The following is a 21,521-nucleotide window of genomic DNA, read 5'->3' on the forward strand; positions in this document are numbered from 1 at the left end:
CCCTGGCATTCTTCCCCCACCTCATTGTCCCATGGAGAACAGTCTTACCCTGCTGTTCTATACATATCTGGAGACAGTCCGCCCATGCCACCTCCACGTCCTGTCTGTTCCATCATTAAGGCCTGAAAGTGCCCCACATTCTCTTCCTGGCAGCGGTACAGAGGTCCCTCATGAGCAAGACCATTGGCTTGATTGGTGGCTGGAAGATGTGCCAAGTGAGCATTCACAGGTGACCCATAAGCTCTGGACTGGAAGTGACCGGTGGGATGTCGTGGTGCATAAGGTGACCCTGTCTGCAGCATGACACTGTGCGGTGGGAAAGCAGAGGGACCAAACCCAAGCCCAGAAGAACTCATGGGTGGTGGTGGTGAACTATACAGGTATTCTGCTGCTGCAACTGATCTCTGTCTCTTGGTGGCTGCATTGTGGTTGTCCAAATCAAGAAACTCTTTGGGACTTTCAGGCCTCTCTTGGGATTCATCCGTTTTCTCAGCCTCAGGTGGCAGCTCTTGCCCACTGCTGGGAACCTCTTTGGTGCTTGCCATGTCCATTCGGTTTGGGGAAGCCAAAGAAGTGGTAAGCACTTCACAGCCCTGCATGCCGCTGCCCATGGTTGCTCTGTCTGAGAAAGGAGGCCTGGCCAGAGGTGATGGACCAGGTGGATGACCCGTGGGACTGGACTGGGGAGGGAAAGGCCTCTGCCAGTCTGAATAGCCCTGTGGACAAGGATAGTAAGGAGGCTGCTGGTAGTGGTGATAGGAAGGAGGAGGTTGAGGCTGGTAAGGGTATGGCATGCCCTGGTGGGAACGGTAACGAGGGAAAACCCCATGGGGACTGTTACTAGGCTGAAAGCCTCGGGCAGAAAAATGTTGAGAATGGGCTACTGGGTGGGGTTTCCCTCCCATCATAGGATTAAATCCCTGCAGTCCTGGATTGATGTGATAGCGTGCTGCTGAATTTGGATACTCCAAATTGGGCATGTAGAGAGGGGCAAACTGGCCAGAGGTGCCTCCTGCCGGACTGCTATCCATGGCAGCAGGAGTATTGGTGCTCTGTCCCACGCAAGGCACAGTTGCTTCCAGCACGTTTTTCCCCCCAGTGCAACGCGACTTCTCCATTATATTAGCAGCCACTGTTTTCCCTTCAGTGCCAGTGGATGGTCCATCACCTATAGCACCATTTTCAGGCACAGACCCTCTTTCTGTTGCTGTTACAATGTCCTGCGCACATCCTTGGGCTGCTGAACTTGTATAGTTACTCTCCGCTGGCCATGTGCTCTTGCTCTGTGTTGCTTTTGGATCATTTTTAGTTCCAGAATCAACACCCTCCCCTTCCTGGGTCTGCCTGGAGCAATCCATTTGCAAGGGAAGCTTGGAATGAGGTAGCAGCTTGGGGTATGTCCCCTCTGGAAGGCCAATACACTGGGCTTTCTCTTCCACTCCTGGTGGAGGGTTCACTGTGCAAAATGAAGCAAAGAGAAGTTAAATCTTTTTCATCACATGAACTGACAACATCCAGAAAAATTACAGTGAACTCCAAGGTCCTGTATAGACATAATATTAACTTGGTTTTTACGAAACCAAGCACCCCTATAGTTATTTTTATCAGGCTTAGCAACAATAACATGCAATGCTGAGCCATGTTAAAGGGGAGTGGGACAATTTAGTGTGATTGAGCATGTGTGTCAGAAGGGAGTGTGTGATCCTGCAGCCTGCTCCCAATCTCTGAACCCAGTTAACATCACATTTACACAAGGCCTGAGTGAAACTCCAACACCTATTAACTTCACAATTTTAAGTATAGCAGGAACAGTGAAGAAATGTAAATGAAGTCCGTCCCCCCCAGATTTGCTTCACAATTAAAATGGTGCTAGAAGAAGACTGTTAACATTCTACAAACATCACATAAGCATGGGATGTGGAGACATGCTAACCATGATGCAGGTATGCAGCTCCTGTTAATTTCAAAGGGTTTGAATGGGAAAAACTTACAGTATACTTGTATCAAAACAAATTCTTACTCTGCTGCTCCTAATGGTGTCCAATAAAATCTACTAGTCACCTTACTTTCTCCCATGGCCACCTATGTGTGGACATGCCATAGTAAAGCATCAAACAGACAGCCCCCCCCAACCCGATTCACCAATGACAACAGCAGTCCCTAATTCTTTACAGATGCTTGGGGCAAATGGACATAAATCAGTTGCTCAACTGATGAAGCCACCATATTTTGCCTTAGCAGATCAAGAACATGCAATTACCTTGGTTATTCTCTGAATCAACTGTCTGGCTGGTGTCCTGAGAGTTCCCATTCCCTAAAACTGTTTTTGGAGGTTGAATGTTCATAGATGCTACATGGGCCAGTTGGGGAAATGGTCCAGGCAAGTGGGGGGGAGGAGGCTGACGGGGATGGTAAGGCACACCAGGTGGGCATACCCGGGAGGACAGCTGTTGCATGGCAATCATCTCTGGACTGTCCATCATGGAATCCCCACCTTGGGTTCCTCTTGGCATTTGTGTGGGAGGCCCAAATAATGAGGCTGGTAGCTGCTGTTGCATTCTCTGACCAGGGCCTTTTCCTGGTTGTCGGATATATCCTGAGGGTGGAGCTCCATGAGGTAGGAAATTGGATTGCTCAGTCCACTGATTAGGTGGCAAAGGTGGTCTCAGTACCTGAGGGTCCATCATGTGGCTCAATGAACGAGGCGGACCCATTGAGGGTCGCTTGTCTACTCCCAAGGTCATCTGGTTTACTGTATCATGGCTTCCATTCCACACAGCAGGATGTGCACGGTTTAGGTACTTATAGGGTCTGTAAACATGTCCAGGGGGAACCTCTGAGGTCTCTGTTTGTCTTGTAGGGGGTCCATTGTGCCTTGGAGAAGGGAATCCTTGCTGAAATTGTGCAGGGGAATACATACTGGCATCTGAGGGAGGACCTGTCATCCGACCAAGTTGAAGGGATCCAGGCTGTGGTCCTATTGTGGAGACGTGCATTGGTCCTGCACATACCTGCTTCTCTGGAGCAGGAAGCCGATGTCCTCTGGGATCATTCAATCCAACTGTAGGCTGCGGAAGGAAACATAGGGAAATGAGACAGGTTCAATGTGGACATAGGAAAATCAAAGTCATTAGTAACAGATATATAACAGCAAGAATCGAGACTACACTTTAACCAAGAATCTAGAACATTATTATTTATTATTATTATTATTATTATTATTATTATTATTATTATACTACCCCTCCATCCGTACATCTCAGGGCAGTTCACAACATAAAATTATAAGATTTTAAAAAATACATAATAAAAACAAGAGCACCCTCACCCCCTCCCACAACACATTTAAAAAGGTATCAGTTTGATTACGTTCGCCTGGCACCTAAAGGTGTATAATGAAGCTGCAAGCTGAGCCTTCCTGGGGAGAGAATTTCACAAATGGGGAGCCTCCACAGAGAAGTCTGTTTTCATGTTACCACCCTCTGAACATCTCGCGGAGGAGGCACATGAAGAAGAGCCTCTGATGATTATCCTAGGATCTGGGTAAGTTCATCTGGAGAGAGGTGATCCTTGAGGCCCTGCAGTCCTGAGCCATTTAAGGCATTATAGGTCAAAACCAACACTTTGAATTGGGCCCAGAAACTAACTGACAGCCAGCACAGTTGGGCACAGGATTGGCGCTATATGCTCAAACCATGTTGCCCCAGTGAGCAGCCTGGCTGCTGAATTCTGCACCAATCAAAGTTTCTGAACCATCTTCGGAGGCAGCCCTATGTATAGCACATTGCAGTTATCTAACCTAGAGGTTACCAGAGCATAGAAACAATCGATGTTAGGTTATCCCTGCACAGATATGGGCACAGATGGTCCACCAGCTGAAGCTGATGGAAGGTACTCTGCATCACTGAGGCCACCTGAGGCTCAAGTGATAGCAAAAGATCCAGGAGTACCCCCAACCTGCCCCAATAGCAATAGTAATAAGACCATGAATAAGTAATTGTTTGTAATTCGTAAGACAGAATCAAGGTTTCCTTACTACAGACTTGCATGCAGTTCTTAAATATGCAGGTGGCAGCTCCTTTCAGATTATGTTTCCTACCTGCATGACAAAGTGCTGATGCTGCTGACCTGGCTCACCAGGGTGTGGTTCTGGTACTCGTGGTGACCCATATGGTTTTGCTGGATCAGACCCATGCAAAGAGCCAAATGGTCCTGGCACTGCTGGTCTCTGTACAGAAAAACAAAAGTCACCTATGCAACTTAGTAGGAGATGGAATTTCTACAGTCACAAACTTCAGTCATTTCAGATTGAGGAGCCACCTTTCACTTTAAACTGCAAGATGGGACGAGGGAGACCCAGATTCATTACCTCACTCAGTTATGATGTCTTTGAAGTGACACTGAACCAATCACCCATTCTTAGCCAACAGAGCTGCAGTGGTGAGATTTTTAGAGAGAAAATTAAGAATGCTGCCCTTGAGGGATGGATGGGTAATGAAATAAATAATTACATTTTTAACAAAGCTAGTGTCATTGTTTCACAACAGGATTCTAATCGGTTTTTCATAATTGGTGTAAGTACCAATCTGTTTATTAATATCTTCTTTGTTGTTACCATAACATTAATGCCCTTAAAAGATTTTGCAAATTATTTGACCACTCCATTAATCAAATCTTCTTCTTCTTCTTCTTCTTCTTCTTCTTCTTCTTCTTCTTCTTCTTCTTCTTCTTCTTCTTCTTCTTCTTCTAGTAAAATGCTCATTCTTAGTCAAGACCCATCCACTGAATATCAATGCACTAATGAAGCTGATGAATTCACCAGTTAGGAGAACCAAATATGCCTGTGAGAGGAAGAGCATCCGTTTCTACTTCCTGCCTAGCCTCTTGTTTGTTCTCCTGGGAGGTAAATCCGATAGATAAATCATGTCACTGCCTCTGATTCTCCACAGATGCATCACAGCAGAAGCACACAGGCTGCACACAGCACTCCAACAATCAAATTCACAAATGCTGGCAATTCTAATAGGAGCAGTATTTTCACCACTTCCTACCCCTTTCCCTCCCACGATTTTAAATGGCAATTTAAATGGCTTCCCCCTACTAAGCATGTACAGCAGATGCGGTTTGCAGCAGCTTTGCTGCAAACCTGGGAAGTCAAATGCAAATGTGAAATTTAACTAGCACAGCTATAAAACTCTGGAATTGTCTCTCTGGAACAGTTTTGAAAGAAACAAATCCTACTGTGGTTGAGTCAGGGCCAAGCAATTTTATGAATCCAACCTTAAGGTTATTTATTCCTGGGAACACTTGGTCGCTTTTGCTGAGGGTGTGATTGATTGCCACATTTGAGGTTGGGTAGGAAATTCCTCCCCCATCATATTAACCATTGACCCAGGAAAATCATTAGGGAGAGGCTGGGAAGTGTGCACTCTCCCTTGTTTGCGGAACCACCCGGAGCAAAATGCTCCACTGCCAAACTTTTGAATATACCACCTCTCTGATAGTGAGCTTAATAATGCCTGTGAAGTGAGACTAAGAGGGAAGATGGCTGCACTAGATTTTTTTCTTTCTTTTTCAAATTCTATTAGTAGAAATTCAGACTGTATTTCTTTATAGTTAATTTTTTTAAAAAGTGGTTACATGGAAAACAATCCTTCCACACCTTTTATCTTCCAGACAAGGTCTAGCACCCGCCCCCAAAATCTGGGTTCGTTCAAGTCCAGTGTAAACTGCACCAAGAAGGAAGGAATAGGGAAAGGAAAGAAAACATGAAGTTTGTTATAAAAAGGGAAAGAGGTGTGTATTAGCTTGGATACTTAATGCTACTTCCATTTGCTGGTGTTCCTTTTGTAATTCCCACCAAATAATATTTTTTCCAGTTGGTCCACTGGAGTGGGACTCACCATCTGCCCTGGATGGGATACACGGTTGGGCATTCCACCATAGCTATGTGAGCTCAGGAAACCTCGGCCATTGGAAGAGGCCACTTCTCCAGAGGGATGAATAGAACTACTACTTGGACCCTCGGCAGAGAAGAAGGAAGAAGAGGAAGAAGTAGGCACTCTATGTTTCGCCTTGTGAGGTGGAAGTTTTCCTCCATTTTGCACATGCTGTTGTCTCTTGCCAGGTCCTTCAGAGTCTCTAGATCGAGTCCAAACATTCCCTGTGCTGGAACGTATAGTCCGACGGCTTCTTTTCTCTCGCTTCCCATCTTCTCTGATCCAGAACTCATCATCTGTGTCCCCATCTTCTCCAGGGAAGTGCTTCATCATTGCCCGGTGGAAGCATCTTTCTAAGTTATAAGCCATTTTAGTGTATTCTGTGTTGAAAGAAGCAAATGAAAGAAAGTGAGTTTTATGGGTAGTTACATTTTTCCTCTGCTGAGAACTGCCCTTGGAATGTATGTTATTCTCTCTCTCTGCTTTTACTATGTTTTTAAAAAGGAAATAAAATACAATCAGAGCTGGAAAACTGGAAGCTATAACATGGATTTCAATGCATCCCTTCAGAAACATTCTTTATTTTAAATTATCAATATAATACAAACTGTAATACAGACAGATGCCTCTGTGGTGTGTTTATTAAACACATACAGTGGTACCTCTGGTTACGAACTTAATTCATTCCGGAGGTTCGTTCTTAACCTGAAGCCGTTCTTGACCTGAGGTACCACTTTAGCTAATGGGGCCTCCCGCTGCCGACGCGTGATTTCTGTTCTCATCCTGAGGTAAAGTTCTTAACCCGAGGTAATACTTCCGGGTTAGCGGAGTCTGTAAACCAAAGTGTTTGTAACCCAAGGTGTTTGTAACCCAAGGTACTACTGTAATGGGATGACTCCACTTCAGTTTCACATATCAAGTCTTGCATTGGGCATAAACAGTCTTAAAAATGAGTTAAAGTAAGTGTTCTGTTTGTTTCAGAAATGTGTGCAACTGGTAGACGCAAGTAATAGAATGGAATTCAGCAGTGCCCCATCTCTGTCAGCTTGCCAGAAGGAATGATTCGTCCTTCCATGTGCTATTCTGGTGTTCTCCTAAGTCAACTGGGGGGCAGGGGGCAGTGTGAGGGGAAACCCTGTGACACAAGCAGAAGTCCTTGTGAAGGGCTTCCACTGACAGGGCTCTTTGAGCGAATCCCATCCACAATATTTTAGTAAATGATTCATAATGTTGCCCAATAGTGTAAGGTCACCCAAATTCAGAAGACCGCACTCATCTTTTTCTCTCTTTTTTAGTGTGCAGCTGCTACACAGAGCTTAATACAGAAATGCTAGCCACACAACTGGAACTCTGTACATGAAGGAACTATGCTTCAACTATATGCACATGACAATCCTACAGATTATGTCAACAGTTAAGCACATTTCTCTGGGCTTCGTGTACTGTTGCATTTTGTGTATGTGGGGAATCCAGCCTCTTTAACAAGGTTAGGATTCTGAGAGCCACAACTTTTTGAAAGATGATGCCTCTGGTCTAACAGTAGCACAGAATAGCATGAGGACATAAAGACTGTGGTCTGAAAGAAGATCATAAAAAGAGCAGTTTTTCCTAATGCCAGCTGATATAAATTTAGCTGACAGCACAGTTCCCAATCCTTTCCCTATAACTAACACTCCATGTTCCCCTGCTTATACCAGCTTATTAACTTTCTGCCACTCTAGTAGTCCATGCTGTATAGTTGAATTAAATAATAATAATCTTACTCCTGCATGCAGGATAGACTCTGCCAGTTACACTGTTGTTGGCATCCATCCATCTTGAGAGACAATGGAGTGCACCTCCTCTCTGGTGAGCAAGCCTGGGCAGTATGTATGGAGGTCCTGGGCTACCCAGACAACAATACCCCACTCTCAGCCCTGCTGATGTGGTCCAAAGGAAAGAAGAGCAATACTTTAGGCACCAGCTTGGCTGCAGGAGTTGCTGGAAGGAGACATACAAGATGCCATCCAACAGTCTTAGGAACTGGAATTGTGTCGGGTTTACTTCTTAGTCTTTTCTTCTCCTGAAGATGTCCCACAAACCAATTTGTACATATTTTTCCTCAGGGTTTACTCCAGAAGCCTTTCATGTGAATGAATATAGCCACAAGGTACATTTATTAAATTTTACAAATGTTTGTAGTGAATTAAGAATTACGGGCTTAATCTCTTTATCCATTTCCTGTCCAATCCAGCTACGGGAGGCTAGAAAAGACTTGGGCTGTTTTCCATGTATATGCACACAATAAATGGAACTCAGGTTCCAAATGCTTACCACTATTTTCACCGTTGTATTTAAGGCAGTTCCTGAACATGGTCTTCATGTCACCCACAAATTCCTCCTTGGTGTAGTATTGGCCTCCATTTAGCTTCTTCTCCATGCTAGATATATCCATGGGAGCCTGAAAAATACCCCAGTTTGCTTCAGGCTTACAGACCTTGAAAGCTACAATCATCCTTTAAAAAGATGTATTCTTATTCTGCCTGCTAAATTATGCAGATTCCATTGCATCAACTATAACACAGAATGCAAAAAAGGGCTTCATACTGCTTACCTTAACAATTTGGTAGTAATTTGGGGCATAGGATTCATCAACTGGCTCCAGGAATGGCCAGGAGTCCTTGTGAGCCTTCACTACATCGAGAACTGTCAGCAGCAAAAAGATGATAAACTGTTACACATACAAATGGACGCCAATACTTTAAAAACCAACCAACCTGCAAAGCTAGTGTCTGGAGTGGGGACTGACCTTTGTACATGGCAGTGAACTCATCATCCAATTCAAAACTGCAAAGAGGAAATGTAAAATTAATGCAAAGTTTCTCCAGCCTCATTTCCTCCCCAACTCTGTCTCTGGTATGTTATCCTTATCACTGAACGTTCAATTCCAGCAATTGCAATGCTTTCCAAGGCCTGCATTCACACTCTTTTTAATGCCACAGAGTATAATTCCTCCATAGCCTTTTCTCCGGCCATCAACATTAACAGTGACAATAAATTGTTTTGGGTGGGATTGTTTTTCTGTATTTATAGGCCACTCACTGCAATTTACTTACAGGTCCTTGGTCTTCCTCTCCTCCCTAGCAGGTGAACTGGGATCCAAGTGAGAAAGCTCTGGGGGAAGTTCCTTTCCCTGGGCAAGCAGCCATGCCCGCTCTTCTCGGAGCTTCCTCCTCTTGGCTCGTTCTGCAGATAGGGAAGAAAAACTGTTACATTCTTGAGAAGTTTTCTTGCAAAATGCCCAGGGTTTCAGGAGGTCATTCACACTCTTGTGTGTCACCATGGGGTTGGAGCAACTCCTCTTTGAGGAAAGGTTATAATGTTTGGACCTTTTTAGTTTAGAAAAGGTGAGAAAGTGAGGATATGATAGAGGTGTATAAAATTATGTGTGGTGCAGAGGAAGTAGGTAGAAAGATGTTTTGCTCTCTCTAATATTAGAACCGGAGTCATTGAATGAAAGTAAATGGTTAGGGATTCGTGAAATACAAAAACGTACTTCTTTATGCACTGCATGAAATTCACTGCCACAAAATGTAGAGATTAGACAAATTCAAGCAGAATAAGGATATCAATGAAGCTACCAGCCATGACGACTATACTACTTCTGTCAGACTAAGACAAGAAATCATTGCCATTAAACAACTAAACAGAGTGACATGCTGGTGTACAATGCTTGTGAAGTGAATATCATGCATATAAAAATAAACTGTGGAACAAGATCAACTAAAAAACCTTCCGTAAAGCTGATCCGCCTACCTTCCACTGCCTTGACTTTCTCCTCCATTTCTCGTTTCCTTTCCTCCTTCAACATTTGTTCTTGCTCCTTCTTCTGAACTGCCAGAAGGATTTGACGTTCCTCCTCCTCTTCCCGTCGTCTCTGCTTCTCCATTCTGCTGAGCGCCACAGGAGTCACCTGCAGAAAGAAACACAACTATTTACTTATTATTTATTATATTTATATCCCATAATTTATGTTAGGTAGGTCAGACTGAGATACAGTGACTTGCCAAAAGTTAACCAGTGAGCTTCAAGGTTGAGTGGAACTTTGAAGACCAGCATCCACAGCCCTAGTCTAACTCTCTATCCATTACGGCACACTGGGTTTCGGCTTATGATTGCCTTACATGAAATTATTGCAATAGCTGATATACCTTTGAATGAGACTCTGACTCTGAATGAGAAATTGGATCATTTGTACATTTTTAAAACAAGATATCATCATAGGAAAGCACCTCCCTGTAATTTTTCTCTTGGTCTTATAAATGTACATCCACGTGATTAAATCAAGGCATAACTGCAGGAAATGTATTGTTTGTTTTCAATGACTGCATTTCACATGTATGCAGCTTGATTTCAGCACATACAACCACATTTATAAGAATGAATAGTCAGGGAAGGAACATGTGATAATTGCAAAAGGTGCATTAGATGCGCGCACACTGTCACATAATGTATGAAATGGGAAAATAAAGCTATTCTTTACAATGCCACTGCTGCAGCAAAGAAGAACCAACTGGGAAGTTATGAGAGGGCAGACTCTGCCACCAAAAATCTCTACAGTCTACATTTAGAATGTTCTGAAGATGCAGGCTTTTCTATTTGTATGCTGAAACAGTGAACACAGAAAGCATATATGTGGAACTGAATATTGCATCAGGGATAGGTTCAGAAAGTACTATAAAAATCCAACACTGAACAACTGGGGCTTAGAACAATGCTCAACACAGATGAGTACCTTTCAGGGACCAGTATTAGAGATATTTACAATAGCACAAACTACCCCAATCCCAAGCATGAGTGCCTCTTTACCAGGGCAATCTTTTTGGGGGGAGCACATTGCCAGAATCTTGTTCAGAGTATGTAAATTATCTGATTGCCTTAAAAGAGCCACTTTATAAGAAGGTAACCATACCACAAGTTTTAGGATGGTTTTTTATCTTCTTTTGGAAAGTGCTTTGCCAAGAAAAGGGATTGGATCACATTTTTACAGCAAAAGGTATCTCTCTCCCCCCCCCCCCCAATGTGTTGAACTTTCACAGAATGCTTCATGTACCTTTCATTATATATATATAATGAGCTCCAAGAAAATTCAGCGCAGCCCTATTATTTATTTATTTAAAATGTTCTATATCTCACCTAACAATTCCAAGTAATTACTTATATTCTGAAAACTTGCTCTGTGCCTGTAACTTCAATCAAGATTAAAAAACCAGAAAAAAATCACAGGCATTAATTAAAACACTATGTAACTTCATAAATATACTAAAAAAAACCTAGCTAACATAAATCCCCCCCCCCAGTATTTCACATTAAAAGCATATTTAAAATCAATCCTTTCATCTTCTTCTTAAATATGTGAAGGTTCTGCTGGGCAGCTGGCTCCAGAGGTCACAGCCACAACAGGAAAGTCACTCTTCTATACTTATTTCCTGCCTAGATAGGATCACAATCAGGCCCTCTTCAGTAGATCTTAATGGCCATCTGCCCTTGACCATTAACAGATTTCAAAGCATCAGAAGCTAACATGCAGTCAGTTTGTGTTGCAGAATTAGCCAGATATGTTCTGTTCGTCTTGTTCATATTAGGAGTTGGCAGTTGCATTGTGTGCCAATATAGCTTTTAAGAGCCATCCTATATACTAGGAATGGCTAACCATTTTGCCCTGATGGCCACTTCCATGTTTAGCCAATCCTCCACAGAACGCATGCCAGTAAGTGAGTGTGTTCACTCCACACTCTTGTACACACATTCACGCACCACACAGGACAAACGTGTGCAAGACATGGGAAACACACACAGAGGCACAAAGCTCCCCTTTTCAGTTGATCCATACTGATTAGTCAATGAGAAGTTTTGCCTCTGTTCTGCTTATCAAATAACCACCCTGATGCATAATCAAATTGTTTAAACTTCATTGTTCACCCCAGCACTCTTTCTATTTTTTTTAACTGGTAGTGTCTTGGGAGAGAGGAGAAAAAAATGCATGTAGGCCAGCTCAGGACCCTGAGATAGGGGATAGCAAGCCCTGCTATGCAGGGAGCATTATGGAAATTGATTCTACAGACAAAGTTGATAGTTGCCAGAACTCTCCGATGTAGGAAATGTTAGTGTTTATATGCAGCAGAGGAAGTTAACTTTAGTTAAATGAATTCTTGCTTGGAGCACAGCTTTAGTTGAAAGGCATTCAGACTGAGACATGGTTTAAATAAGAAAGCTTATTGTAAGGAAGTACATTCTAGTTGGAGAAACAAAGAAGCAAAGCTATGCTTGCCCCTTTGTTCCCAGAAGTTTGATCCAAGATGACCTCTTGCCTTGAGGTCCAAATAAAGTGTATGAGGAGGAGCAGGAAGTTGTAAATGAAATGCAATACCACTGTAAACATCAAAGAGATAGAACTCAGCATAGATATAAAAGTACAGTACTACAGGGATAGTCTGGGAAACTGGAGGTCTCTTGCTCTATCTGTCTTAACCCATACAAACCCTTCTCAGAAAGCTGAGATGCACCCAAACTTCTCTCCTGGTCTCCTGAGAATATAAAGGTAAAGGTAAAGGTACCCCTGCCCATACGGGCCAGTCTTGACAGACTCTGGGGTTGTGCGCCCATCTCAGGATCAGACAAACTAATTTAAATAAAACATAAACCAGAAACCTTGTTTCAATCCCATTTTTGGAGAGTGGGTTAAAAACCCAATATATATTGGACACAACATGTCTAGTGAGAATGTCAGTTTAGAATTTCAAAAGACAGCTTTAACTTTTAGCTCAGTGCATGCTTCAGCTTTTTAGCCTAAAAAAGGTTGCATATACAGTAAGTCACTTTAGGGTGGCTGAATGACTGGATGACATTGGAGAATCCACATATCTTAGATTTAGATGGTCATGATAATATTTCCAAACGTTTTGGAAGTCGAACAGACTTCCGGAATGGATTCTGTTCAACTTCCGAGGTACCACTGTACTTTCTATATGTGGTGGCCTTGTAGTAAGGTTAAAGCTTACTATGAAGCTTTTCTTCTGGGAATTATAGGGATAGAACTACCTAAACAGTATAGTAATTTATTCATGTATGCAACTACAGCGGCAAGAATGTTATTTGCCCAAAAATGGAAAGAAGTCGTCCAGAGAAAAGAAGAATGGATACAAAACCTTATGACTATGCAGAAATGGCGAACTTACCAGAAAAATAAGAAATCAAGATAACAGACTGTCAGGGAACTGCCATCAGTGCCGGAGGGAGAGAGCAAAATCCAGAGGGATTCCAGAGAGCGTCCCGGGATTGGGAGAGGCAGCCCATCTTCTGGGGAAGAGAATCAGCGTAGCACCAGTGGAGAAGGGGGGCAGATGGGGGAAGCGGCGAGGCGGTCCCATGACTCCTCGCTGGGGACCAGCGGGGAGAGTAGGGGTCCTCTGCTGCCTACGCCCTCCTTGCGCAGAAGGCTTTCGCGCAGAGAGAGTAGGAGGAGACTAGCTGTCAAAGAGCTTCTTTGCTGGAAGAAGTTTAAGAAACGCCCACTGACGGATTCTGCCAGCGATTGAGACAGCCACGGGTGAGTGGCTGTCCGGACAGAAAAGGTTCACTCAGGCAACCCAGCCAGGTGTTTGCACCGGCTTACGCACGAGCAACCCCTAGAACCATTACACAGACTTTTTATAAAAGAATAGAAATGGTTTATTGAATATTTACAAACAAATTGTAAACGGATAAGGTCGTTGGCAGGATTATTGTAATAACCTGCAGTTTCATAAGAGTATATAATTAAAAGTAGATGAATATAAGTTAATTTAGAATATACAGGAAATGATAAAAATAATTTTAAGGAACCGCAGTAAGGAGGAAGGAAGTCGAGTTTTGAAATGTTAAAATGACTGTAAAGGTATTGAAATGTATATAACTGAAAATCACAAATATATTTTTTTAAAAAAAGACAAAGAGAAAGAAAGGGTGTGACAACTAATTTTTCAGTTTACACTTCAGTTTTCAATTTGAGGGGATTCAGGTCCTTTAGCTTAACTTCTGTTCCAGGAAAACTGGAAGCAAGCATTATTAAAAGCAGAATTACTAAGCGCATAGAAGAATAAGTCTTGCTGAACCAGCAAGGGTAACATCTGTTTCACTAACCTTTTAGAATTCTTTGACAGTTTCATTAAGCATATAGAGGCGATCCAGATGACAAACTAACTTATCGCCCCTCCCCAAAAAAAAAATCAGATAAAGCCCCTCAAAATGAAAAGGATTGAAAATAAAACTGACAGTATCATAATGCTGTTATGCAAATCCACGGTGTGACTTCATTTGGAATACTATGTACAGATTTGCTTGCCTCGCCTCAGAAAGGATATCACAGAGCTGCCTCACAGCAACTTTTCTACCTCATTTGTAAAGTTTCATGGCACAGATACATCTTAAATACCACAAGAAAGAAGTTTGTTGCTTCCTTCCCTCTATAGGTTATAAATTATCACTGAGGCCTACTGCTTGCTGAGGAGAGTAGCTGAACAATATAACACAATATAACAATCTGTTTATGGATTGCTGAGGAGAATAAGCCTGTTTCTGGGCTCAGATGATGGAATGGTCCTCTACACAATAAATCCCTATATGCAGAACAATGACCCCCTGGCTGGTCACTGGAACTCTCCCCAGGCCACAACCCCCAATGCCTCTGCTTTACACCCAAAGTGTTTTGCCCTGGCTGGACTGTGCATTTAAACTTTGATAATGCCTCTTGCTTGTCTGAATGGAGGTCAGAGATGGGTGTGAGTGTGCACAAGCCAGCCTAAAGTACAAAGGTGACATGTTTGCCAGTGGTATATGTGGCCCCAGGAAGGTTGCCAAGAAGGGAATGCAGTCCTTAGGCTGGAAAAGAATTCCCTGCCATGGCTATAGAAGAGCTTCTATAACTATAACCCTTCTCCCCAACAATGCCACTTTAGATGCCAGATGGAAATTCCCATGGTTGAATGAACTTTCTACATAGAAAACTCGGTAAGTGGAAGGAACAGTCAGTCATGGGAACCTTTGTCTGCAACCAGAAGTGGCAAAGCCCAGATATAGGTTCACCACTGCATTGAAAACTGGGTCTTCAATGCAATCTATTTCCTGGGAATTAATGATCAGCTGGAGCCTCCTCACTGCCCTTCAGGCCTTAGCCCATCATTAATTCAGACAAAAGCCTGCACCTTAGCCATTATTGCTTCATTTTTTTCCACCTGCCTGCAAATGGGACCTGAGGGGGCACTGATAAATTGCTAGAAAGGCAAGCTAGCTTCCACCCTAGATACCCTAAGTGCCTCTATATTTGTGTTGTTGCAGAAATGCTATTTAGTCATTTCCTTCAGTAATGCTTCCTTGGAGAATTGTCTGACATCATCTCCCATCCTTGCCACCAGCAACAACAATGCATTAAGCAAGGTCCCTAGGCCCCTGTTTTGTCCTCTAATAGAAGAATGCTACAGTTAGACAACAGTAAAAAAATCCTAAAATGTGGGCTACTTTACAAAATGAAAGCAAGGCAGAGAACCGGATACAAACACCTGTTCCTCACATCAGAATGCAAGGTGTCCTTTGCGTGCAACCCAGCCCACCAAAGTGAGCTTGTGTATTTGAACTAGTGTTGCCAGTGTATCCAATTAATCCCAAGATAATAATTTAAAGAGAATCAGAGCAATTAGACCTTTTATGTTATTTAGTCCATTTCATCTGACCACTCACAGGATCATCCCTGTAGAATTTATTCAGATACAATAGTGCCTGAATACTTATGCTTATGTGAGGATTAAAATACTAAAAGTTAATTTCCCAAAATACACAAACTATTTAACTGATTTTTCTAGAGAGTTATTTACCAGGACTTTCATATTTTACTGACAGTTACAGAGCTAGTGTCAAAAAATAAGAATTTCAAAGGGCAGTGTACATCTCTAAGAATGCTCCAGCCCAAATTCTATAGAAAAAACTAAAGTCAAAATCGGGAGCTAACTACATTATTCAATACAGTCTGGTTTTTTGCTAACAATAAGTATTTCTCTTACAGAACTATTATACAGGTGGGTTTCTTTTATACAACTTACACACTTACCACTGAGCACCCTCGAGATCAGGGTTGCTAACCTGGTGCCCTGCTTTGGATTGCAACTCCCACCAGCCCCTGCCAGCATGGCTATGATCAGGGATGATAGGTGTTGAGACCACAACATCAGGAAGGTACCGTGTTGGCTAAGTCCAAATAGTTTATGGCAAGGTATGCTTGGAGAGGGTGGGTGGATAAAACCTATGCTTGGATTTATAGGGAAATATACTGTGAGTCCACTTTAGATATTATTTAATAAATGTTCTAATGTTCATGCATAGGTTAAATTGTATTTTTAAAAGTCTTTAAAAGTGTTGAATTCTGTCATTAGGCTACCATCCAATGCTAAATTAGAATGGTGGAGGGTAGGGCTGCATTCCATGAATATTTTATTCTACACAAAATAAGCAGTTTTATTATGAGGTGCTATAGAGAGATGAAGTGCTCCTCATGCAATTAAAGCAGCCTATACACTCTGTATCTGGTCTTCAGGCTGCAGAAGTGTGAGCCTCTATGTAGTGCAGATGGGCTGCAGTTTCAGTATCATCTCTTTGCTCAAAATAGGACTTCTTCCCTTGTCATGGTACTGTCATCATGCAGCCAATCTGAGAGCAAAAATGGCCCTGAGGTTGCAGCTGTTTAGGGCCACAAACAGCAGCAGATTGTTGCACAAAGAAGGAAGGGGGGGGGAATTAAGTTTTGGGGAAACATTTCAGATGGATGCCAAAGCCCCTTTTCATACAAAAAAAATATGTGCTGGAGAGCTTTCTACTATATTCTAGTTAAAAAATGCAAGGTCTATTCACAAATGCTGTGTTATGTGTAGCTTTTTGCATAAACCCGTTTTGTTACCCCAAGCTAAATCAAAACCTATGCACATATAATTGCATTTGCAAAGATCCACCCCACTGTTCTGTCTCCTTCCCTCTGCTGACTCTTCTCTGCCAAAATTTAATTTGTTATCTCTTAAGACTTTGGACCTGTCTTACTTAATTTTGTTTTGCAAACCATCATGAAAACCAATTATGTTATATGGGGATCCAAACCATTCACTTTTTAAAACTTAGTTTGGGCTCAGCTGTAACTGAAGTTGTGTTGGTTCAAGCCAATGAAGGTTCAGGAACTGATTCAGTTCAGCTTCAGTCCCTGCACACCCCATGCCCAACAAAATGCCACAGAAACACTTTTTTGAGGAAACAGAAAAAATGTTGGGTGATAAATTGTGTGAAAGTGAAAATGCCTTTGGAGTCATGAAAGCATATCTGCTGCTTTGCACCACTCACATGCTTGCAGCAGATGGCACTGTGGACTATGCAGAACAACAGGCTCCAAGAACTTCTGCTCTCTGCTCTGATATAGTCTCCCCAAAAGAAATTCTCTCTCAGAGTTCAACACAAGATGTGCAGTCCCACATGCCTTGGTCTTGCCTCAAACACAGCCCTTGCTCCTTCCTCTCCCCCCCCCCATGTGATACCTACTAGAATTTCCGCAGCTTCTTCTTAATGAAGGTGCTGCTCAGAAGGGGTTTTTTTAATGAGAAGCTAATCTGAACCACCTGTTTGAGAAATATTGCAAAGGATTAGAAGCCTACAGAGCAGTTACATACATATTTAAGCAGCATCTACATCTTGGAACCAGACGGAAGGGGCAACACCACAGATGCCATACATGGTCAGAAACAAATAGATTTGGGTGTTATGACTACAGTCTTAACAACTTCCCTGCATCATGTGCTGGAAAGCCTTCCAATTTAAAAAGAAACAAATACAATTCAATGAGACAAAACACTTGGCATTGCGTTTCCCTGGAAATGGGTATGTCCAGAGACTTGCATCCAGAATAACTGCTACCCCTCCCCTCTCTGCCTCTGCTCCTCAGGTGAAAAATTAAAAGAGACTTGGGAGCTTATGGGAGTGCTGACGCACACTGGCCCACAGGCAGCAATCAACTTATGCTAAGCACCATAGGTCCTACAGCAAGCCTCCTACTGATTAGCACCCATTTGTTTCTCTACACCCAAATTTGCAAAACTTTCCTGCCTGTACATAAATATGCACCTTCTTATTTCCTGGATGATTTTTGTTGTAGTACTTCTTGCACCTAAAAATGAAAATAATGCAGCAGTGCACACTCCACTCCTGGGGCTGCTCTGCTAAACAAGAGCAGGGGCTCCCAGGATGAAGAAGTGTCACTTTATTCTCATTAATTAAGCTGAAAATATTAATACTCCTTGGCTCCACAGTTGTCACAGAGTGTGCTGGTCAGTTCAAAGTTGATCTTTATTAGCAAAAACACAATCTCCACAGACCGGGCTAAGTGTCAGACCTAATGAGCACATCAGTGCATTCCCTATGGATCTTATTCTATGAAATTAGTTGCCGATACTAAAGGTTCCCTCCTCTCCACAGCTGTCTATGTCTCCTCCTCTGCAGGGCATTCCACAAGCAACTGGAGACTGTGTCTACATGCAGCCAATCTCTCCTCCAACCTTGTCATGCCTCTCCTGGTTCTGGGTAACAGGGAGGGAGGGAGGGGCGCTTGTCACAGCAGGAGGGGAAGACACCCATGCCTCTTCACCAGCCTCATTCAGCGCTGTCTCTTGACCTCCCTCCTCCCATTCGCCAGCTCAGCTTCTGATTCTTGACTTCTCTCTGCCACAGACTCTCCTAGCTCACTAAGCCTTGTTAGCCTTTCAGCTTCCGACACCTCATCTCACCAGCTTTCTCCCTCTGACCAGTTTCATCATCAGTACATAACTATTCTTTCCTTTTCACTTCTGTATAGCAAGAAAGGCAAACGGCTACTTCAAATATGTAACTGCAATTTTCAGCAAGGCAAAAAACAACTTCAGGTATAACTTGGTGTGAAACACAGATTTTGGAACGCACTGATTTGTGGTGATATAGTTCAGGTGCTGACACTACGTACCATCTCATTTCCCAGATGTTGAAGTAATGGCTGAGTCTGCCATTCAATGCTTTGAAATGCTTCAACAGAGACCTTTGTTTCTGGATTAGATTGAAGGCTGGAAGTTCTGTGCTGATGACAACCAGATGGCTATCTGGGAGGTAGGCATTTAGCCAAAAATTCTTTCCAACCCACCAATATATTAAATGAAGACATTTCAAGAGCTTTATTTATATTTCAAAATTTCTTCATAACTGATTAAATCTAGTTGTCATCTATTTAAGAACAAATCTTGGCTTAACAGTAAGGTTTTTTGAAGCAAAACAAACCACAATCACTGGTTTGGGCATAATGTTATGGCAGGGATCATGGCTTCCTGCTGCTACTCATGCTAGAGAAAGAGAACTGAAGCAAGAGCAATCTTCATGGTTCATGTCTGTGGAATGCCATCTCCTAACATATTTTGTTGACACCAGTCCTGATGGGTTTCACACAAACTTACAAAGACATTTTTATTTACTCAGACATTTGGTTGTTGACTGGAGGAAATGTTTGGTCATGTTTATGCTTCATGGTTATGCTGCTGCCATGTCAATTTGATTTATTGTGGTTTAATTTTTTATATTGCTTTATTTTAGGATTGTATTATATATTTTGTTGTACCCCACTTTGGGATTGATTTTCATGCAGAACTGGTTATACATTACCTGAATAAGTAAAACTAATAATTAAGGTTACTATGATGTGCCAACTGTGTTATAGTATGTGTGATGAGCTTCCAGAAAGAAAACAAAGGTGCTGGCTGATGGCAATCAGGCATAAGTTTCCTTAAACGTAGGTCTGAGATCTGTATTGTATTTATAAATAATAAATATACCAATATACCCAAATGAAGTTGCCTTACCTGAAGTTCTGTTCCTATGACCTAATTTTCTACTTGTTACTGAGGTGAGCACATTCAGTGATAATGCTGATGGGTGGCACTGTATAGCTAATTTGTGCTAACCTATTCTGCTATTAAAGGTAAGGTAAAGGACCCCTGTATGGTTAAGTCCAGTCAAAGGTGACTATGGGATTGCGGTGCTCATCTCGCTTTCAGGCTGAGGGAGCCGTTGTTTGTCCAGAGACAGCTTTCTGGGTCATTTGGCCAGCATGACTAAACTGCTTCTGGTGACAGAAACCAGAGCGCACGGAAACACCGTTTACCTTCCCGCTGCAGCGGCACCTATTTATCTACTCGCACAGGCATGCTTTCAAACTGCTAGGTTGGCAGGAGCAGGGACAGAGCAATGGGAGCTCACTCTGTTGCGGGGATTCGAACTGCTGACCTTCCAATCGGCAAGCCCAAGAGGTTCAGTAGTTTAGACCACAGCGCCACCCGCATCCTCTATTATGCTATTACATAACACATTACCTCTTGCCTTATTGGCTTTATGTGCTGACGATCAGACATCCACCTAGGAGAAAACTCCATTCGCTGCAGACGTTTCTCCTAAAAAGTGGTGAAAGAAATCAACAGCATTGGTACAAAGGCTTCGTATTTGGATGTATGTCATTTATTAGTAACAATTTCTGTAATATTTTTCAATGTACAGAGCACTTAGCAATTCATTTCTCATTTATCATCCCTCACAGATGAAGTCACAGAAGCTATTACTCAAAGACCAGGCCTGGATAATGAATTACAGGAGTTGATTTTTCAAATGATATCAAGAAAAAAAGCAAAGCAAACAAACAAACTACAAAAGACTGAGTGCTGCTGAGATTGACAAGTATCCTCCAGGTTCAAATATCAAAGAATTAGAGTGCTGAAATGGACTAAAATACCATCCAATGCAACCTTCTGCCACAAAGCAGGACCAATCAACCTTCTATTCAATGTTTTAAAACCAGAGAGTAAGTAATCTCACACAGATGAGTCAAGCCAAATGCTGCAAATGAAAGCATACTTCCCCTTCCAGAACACTGTCAATCAGAACTGAAGTAGTGAAGGGGATGGGAGGGGAGGAGAGAACATAGCTATCACTACAATGCTCTCAAGAGAAATACAATTAAATTCTTCTCCATTCTACTCAATAGCCCACTTCTGAGCACAGAGATTACAAATTCTCCAAAAACTGAACAAAATGGTTCTTATCTACTGCAAAGAATGCACTTGGAACTCTACAGCAGTTCTAGATAGCCAAACTTCTTCACTTTCTCCCCTTGATTACTGGCTATCTGAATTTAACCATGGCACAATAATGCAATTTAGATCAATCTTCTGACTTTTATTTCATTGTGAAGAAAATCTCGAGCACATATTGTTAGCATATGCAGATGCCTCAAATATTCAGTGAGTTTGTGTGAATGATCTAGAAGTCAAATGTTTTCTATTATACATTATCCAGTTGCCTTTTTTCTCTACAACTATTGCCTCTCCAGCATTACCTATGTGTATCCTCCTTTTTTGCTCCACTGATTTGTGCATGGTTTTTTTTTAAAAAAAAACAGCAAAAAAAAATCCAGATGTGACAAAGTACATAAGTATGTTTGAGAAAATTTTTATCATTTTTTTTTGAGGG

General features: G+C 42.3%; 1 protein-coding gene and 1 long non-coding RNA gene across 4 annotated transcripts in view; one reads left to right on the forward strand and one right to left on the reverse strand.

Moving 5' to 3' along the window:
- Positions 1-21,521, reverse strand: part of CECR2 (CECR2 histone acetyl-lysine reader) — a 119,646-nt gene that overhangs the window by 9,476 nt on the left and 88,649 nt on the right. For all 3 annotated transcript variants that reach the window (XR_013842781.1, XR_013842782.1, XM_079992149.1), the window contains exons 8-17: positions 20,372-20,449; positions 9,735-9,891; positions 9,035-9,164; positions 8,728-8,765; positions 8,533-8,624; positions 8,253-8,379; positions 5,904-6,319; positions 4,100-4,228; positions 2,261-3,068; positions 49-1,456 (exon numbers count right to left, since the gene is read on the reverse strand). Coding sequence is in view for 1 of the 3 variants with exons in the window: in XM_079992149.1 (XP_079848275.1) it covers positions 49-1,456; positions 2,261-3,068; positions 4,100-4,228; positions 5,904-6,319; positions 8,253-8,379; positions 8,533-8,624; positions 8,728-8,765; positions 9,035-9,164; positions 9,735-9,891; positions 20,372-20,449 (3,383 nt within the window). In the remaining 2 variants the exon portion in view is untranslated. The remainder of the gene's footprint in view (positions 1-48; positions 1,457-2,260; positions 3,069-4,099; positions 4,229-5,903; positions 6,320-8,252; positions 8,380-8,532; positions 8,625-8,727; positions 8,766-9,034; positions 9,165-9,734; positions 9,892-20,371; positions 20,450-21,521) is intronic.
- LOC307225318 lies at positions 241-21,432 on the forward strand. Its single transcript, XR_013842868.1, has 5 exons — positions 241-380; positions 5,677-5,796; positions 5,880-6,054; positions 18,994-19,118; positions 20,593-21,432. It is a non-coding gene; the product is annotated as an uncharacterized lncRNA (long non-coding RNA).

The sequence above is a fragment of the Podarcis cretensis genome (genome assembly GCF_951804945.1).
Source record: "Podarcis cretensis genome assembly, chromosome: 10".
NCBI classification, from domain to species: Eukaryota; Metazoa; Chordata; class Lepidosauria; order Squamata; family Lacertidae; genus Podarcis; species Podarcis cretensis.